The sequence below is a fragment of the Mercenaria mercenaria genome, chromosome 15, assembly GCF_021730395.1.
Source record: "Mercenaria mercenaria strain notata chromosome 15, MADL_Memer_1, whole genome shotgun sequence".
Taxonomy (NCBI): domain Eukaryota; kingdom Metazoa; phylum Mollusca; class Bivalvia; order Venerida; family Veneridae; genus Mercenaria; species Mercenaria mercenaria.
Genome location: NC_069375.1, coordinates 73510731 through 73516157, shown reverse-complemented (window position 1 = coordinate 73516157; position 5427 = coordinate 73510731). Strand labels below are relative to the sequence as shown.

The 5427-nt window shown below is 38.0% G+C and overlaps 1 protein-coding gene across 1 annotated transcript; it reads right to left on the bottom strand.

The window, feature by feature from the left end:
- Nucleotides 1-482: 482 nt before the first annotated feature.
- Nucleotides 483-1427, bottom strand: LOC128548829 (uncharacterized protein K02A2.6-like). Its single transcript, XM_053524335.1, has 2 exons — nucleotides 1269-1427; nucleotides 483-1124 (listed from the first exon to the last, which is right to left on the bottom strand). Exons 1-2 carry the CDS (start codon nucleotides 1425-1427, stop codon nucleotides 483-485), a joined length of 801 nt encoding a protein of 266 aa, XP_053380310.1.
- Nucleotides 1428-5427: the final 4000 nt, after the last annotated feature.

Sequence of the window (5427 nt, the reverse complement as noted above, 5' to 3'; positions counted from 1 at the left end):
TCTATTATCATAATATCTCCTCTTTTTTTCAGCAAAGTTCATTAACCCTTGTTATCAACCTAATCAGTTTATAGAGCATCTGCTTTAGCTAAGTACTTTTACAATGTCACTGTAAATTGAAATATCCTGGGAAAGTCCTCGGAATGTTCCGTCGTTATCTAACAGTTTCGTGTTTTATCTCAAAACCCTAAAATGTGTATAATCAACTGTTATTTTTATCAAAATTATAAATTAAGTTTTGAGTTCTACCGCCCAAGTACTAATTATAATGTAATTGTGAAACAGACAAGTAATAATTCCCAAGAGTAACATAATATTTTCACACACTGATCATTTGTCCAAAGAATAATAAATCCAGCAAGCGAATATAAAATGACTACACTGCTATGGTAGCAAATAGGGCATTATTATGGCCCACACAACACTTAGGTGACTAATCCTGTGCACTAAAACATGTGAAATTATGTCACTGATTAATCCAATCATTCATTGACAAAACGTCTAGGCGGTCGTCGTTTCCTTTGCGACCTTTGACGTGGTGCAAATACAGTATCTGCAGGTTTCGTCTGCGCCGGCTCATGACCACCTTGAACTACCCTGAACTTTGACACGTCTCGTGTAATTTCCTTTCCTCTGTGCTTGATTGTTAGCATTGAATCTTTCCTAGCAATGACAATGCCAGGTGTAGGGTCAAACATTGTCTCAAATTTGTTACGTTGTTCCCGTTTTAGTAACACACGGTCTCCAATTTTCAATGCACTTGGCTGTGCTCTTCTGTTTTTGTCCGCATAAATTTTGTTTTTCGATTTTGACAGACTGTCCCTGTCGCGAACATCTGTGTCTTGCTTTTCAAATGTCATTGATGGTAATTTCGTTTTTACTTTCCGATTGTACATTAATTCACTAGGAGCTTTTTGTGTTGAAGATTGTGGCGAATTGCGAAAATTCATTAGATATCTATTCAACGCTCTCTTATAATCTTGACCTGATGCTATTGCGGTTTTGACTGATTTTTGCAATGGTGCCATGAATCGCTCGACTATTGCATTTCCTTGTGGGTGCAATGGAGTAATTCGTTTATGTTTAAATCCCGACTTATCAGCATATTCTCTGAAAGTACGACTCTGAAATGGAGGTCCATTGTCCGTTCTCAATACGTCTGGATATCCAAATGTCGAAAATATTGATTCCAAACGCGGTATGACAGTTTCTGCGGATGTTGACCTGACTCTCTAAACTATTGGAAAACGACTATAATCGCATATTACCACTAATAACAGGTACCCGTCCGGGAATGGTCCGCAGAAGTCACAACTGACTTCAGAAAACACATCTCGTGGCAGAGGTGTTGGTTTTATCGGATCTGGAGTACATCCTGGTGATGCAGCTTGGCACACAATGCATGATTTGCATGCTTCTTCAACCATTTTATCCATATGCGGGAACCAACAATATTCCCGAAGTAATCCTTTGCACTTTGATTGGCCTTGGTGACCCTCGTGCGAAAGTAACACTGTTTGTTTTTGCAAAGTTTCTGGTATACAAAGCTGTGTACCCCGTAACAACACATATCCTTCATCGGTATATGCAACTGCAAGTTCTTGATTCTTGTTTAAATTTTCGTATAAACGAAAACTTTCATCGGATTGGCATTTCTGATTTTTCCAGTCATTTGTTTCTATTGCATTCTTGACACAACTTAATACACAGTCTGATTTAGTAGCTTTGCTACGTCTGATAGCTTCAATGCATCTGGCAAAGTGTTATCAGTGATAAAACTGATATATTGTTCGGCTACTGTGTTGGTCGCGTGTCTCGCGTGCGGATGTCTGGAAAGATAATCTGAGATCATTAGACTACCTGGTCTATAAATCGTCTGGAAATCATACGTTAACAACTTCAAACGCCAACGTTCTAATCTTGGTGACTGTATATTCTTTACGTTGTTGAAAATTGATTGAAGTGCAGCGTGATCCGTTATCAATTTGAATTGCTTGCCGAATAAGTACAAATGAAAATGTTGAATCATGATAACAGCACTTAAAGCTTCTCTCTCTGTTTGCGAATAGCGCGCTTGTACTGATTGTAAGCTTTGCTTCCATACGACACTATTTTTTCCTTTCTGAATAAGTATTCCTGAACAGCCTACTGGGCTGCCGTCTACCCAGAGTTCAGTTTCTTTCCTCGGGTCAAAATACGTCATGACTTTGTCACTAGTCAATGCCTCTTTTAGTGAAGTGAACGATTTTTCCTGATCGTCATTCCATTCGAATTTTACATCCTGATGTGTAAGTCGTCGTAATGGTTCCGTTAGGACTGAATAGCCATCTATGAACTTAGACAAATAGTTTGTGAGACCAAGAAATGAACGGATTTCGGATACAGATTTTGGTCTGTCCATGTTTTTTACTGCATCTACCTTGTCAGGATCAGGTGAAATTCCCGATTCCGAAAACACGTATCCGTAGAATTTGATTTTTGATTGTCCGAACGAACATTTTTTCTTGTTCAATGTCAGGTTCCGTCCTTGAAGACGTTGAAGTAATGCTCGCAGATTGATATCATGTTCTTCACGCGTTTTACCGTAGCATACGATATCATCAGCAATGTTTAACACGCCTGTCAGACCTTGAAGTGCTTGACGAAGTTCATTTTGGAACAGAATCGGTGCTGCTGACACTCCAAAATTTAAACGTTTATATCGAAAAAGTCCAACATGTGTCTGAAACGTTGTCATTACACGTGATGACTCATCCAGTTCAATTTGATGGAAAGCTTTGTACAGATCGAGACGCGAAAACACTTTTGCGCCATTCAACGTTAAGATTATATCATCCACCGTCGGACTAACATTTTTCTCTGTTTTAATTGCGATGTTGGCTTTCCTCATATCTATGCACACTCTTACTTCTCTCGGTGAATTTGGTTTTGGAGCAGCTACCAGGTTCGATACCCATGGTGTTGGTACACCTTCCACTTTTTCAATAACATCCATATCCTCCAAACTTTTAAGTTCCTGCTCAACTTGCTCACGCACATGAAATGGCACTCTCCTAGGAGACTGAGCTACTGGCACAACACTTTCATCAATGTGAAACTTAACTTTTCTGTCTTTCAGACATCCTAACCCAGTGAAAACTTGCGAGTATTCTTCGGTAAGTCCTTCATATTCGTCTTTGGTTTGAACAGATTGTATCTGCGGTAAAATCCCAAGCTCTACTGACAGCTCATAACTAATCAATGATTCTTTATTACCCGTAACGATATGGAAATCTCTGGTCACGAATTTTGAGTCCGATTCAACAAGCAAAGAACATTTACCTTGGAATGGCAGTGGAGACTTCTGTCCAAATGCGAACGCTTTCGTGGTCGCTTTCTTGATTTCCGGTGACTTTTTCATTTTCTTAAGGACAATTTCACTGTCAATATTGATCGATGACCCGCTATCAACCAAAACATCCACATCTACACCATTTAATTTTATTCTTTTCTTTGGCACTTTCTTTCCATCTAACATGAATCCAAATAGCACATCACATGTATCCGAATTGCAATCCGTCGCGTATTCATCTGTTAAAATTTCTAAATCCGGTTGTTCATCCTCGATCAATGTCACCTGCTTTATACGTTTTCTACAAACCGATATATAATGGTTCTTCTTATGGCAATAATTACATTCTGCTCCAAGCGCAGGGCAACGTGATATATGTGGGTATTTTCCTCCACAGTTACGACATTTCTTGCTGCTTTGGTGAGGACTGATTCGCCTTCCCGACGACGAGCCTGCTTGCGGTAAACCTTGGTATGAACTAGAACGTTGTTGCGAACGTTGTGGTACGAATCCCTTTGATTTCCGACTAAAATGTGGATTGCTTTTTACACGCACTACCTGCTGACTACTAGTGTCCTTTGACATACTTGTTGCTTGAGTCTTCGAAATTTCCATTGTTCTCATCATTGTAAGTAAGTCATTAAGTGATTTTTCTGAATCTTGCAAACATCGCATAATTTGCGCCAGAAAGTAAAATCTAACGCCGTAAAATTAGTAGATTAGTCTAAACTAAGTTTGAAAGCCAGCACTATGAAGAGGTCTATGTAAAAAAACAAAGCATGTTTGCATGTATAAACAGTATTGCGTGTTACCGTATTTTCCGGACAATACGTTAAAAAAAGTGAAATTTTCAGGGGTGCGGCCTATGCATCGAAGCGGCCTATACGTCATTTTATTTTTTCTAAATGGGCCTTTCATGCGGCCTATGCAACAGTTTTAATTTTTCACTTGCATTTTGAAAGCCGATCGAATAAATTAAAATGTACAGAATGGACAATTTTGCCGAGAGGGCCTTTGAAAACAGCTCACGAAAACTTACATTCGGACTTAACAGTTCACTGCATTCAACGGATTAACAAGTGTAATTATTGATTACCTGTAAATACAACCGATTTCAATGACTATTTATCGAGGACAGTCTTTATACGACATGGTCATGTTCGCCGCATTGTGGTGTATAGGCCGCGGCCAATATGCTGGAGCGGCCTATACGTTAAATTTTATTTCTGATATAGTTAAAATATACGGCTGCGGCCAATACGGTGCAGCGGCCTATTGTCCGGAAAATACGGTAGTATAAAAGGATGAAAATTAATGTATATATACCCAAAGTGTGAATTCGTTCTACCGCTTTAAAACTGGAGGAAGATTTTTTGTCCTTTTTATTTCTTTCATTTTTAAATAAAAAAATAAGGCTGTTAATACAGTTAGATTTGTTATATTTAGACAACTTGAATAGATGTGATGTTGATATTCACTAAGTACAAGAAATGACGACAACGACATGTGAATACGTTTTACTTCACCGCATTATACGACGTTTTGTTTCGTTTTGAACTCTTATACCGTGTTCAGACTAGCAGATCGGTTTTATTTTAATCAGGCACTAATTGGCTATAATTGGTGTTTGACATTTAAAAAACCCATCAAAATATAATCTAGTTTACGTCCACACTAGGCAAAGAAATGTGGTTTAAATATATACATGCAATGTTGGAAGTAAACAAATATTTTGCAATAAGCAAAATTTAAAAGGTTACAGAAAAAGAAGGAGTCATCAATGTTTAAACTTCTATGTTTATCTAAGACTTTCTGTTCATTCCATCTATTGTCCATTTTGAGCATCAGCATGACTCAATATCCCAATTTAATCTTTTTGTTTCATCAACACTCCAATTACTTTTGCCAGCCATAGCATCAATTGTTTGATACAAAAGAGAAACACGTGGTATTCTTCCGTCAAAAGGTAAGATTTGGGGATTTGGGATTGTAAAACCAGTTATAACTCACATTTGCCTTCACACTTGTAAAATAATGTAGTATTACTTTTTAATATAGTATTAAAACCACATCCGGAGGTAGTTTAATGCTATATT

Bases quoted from the DNA above. Each gene is read 5' to 3' on its own strand.
- LOC128548829 (XM_053524335.1), bottom strand. From the start codon at position 1,427: ATGGTTGAAGAAGCATGCAAATCATGCATTGTGTGCCAAGCTGCATCA. The intron at 1,125-1,268 runs GTAATATGCGAT...CCTCCATTTCAG, and splicing joins ACGGGTACCTGTTATTAGTG to AGTCGTACTTTCAGAGAATA.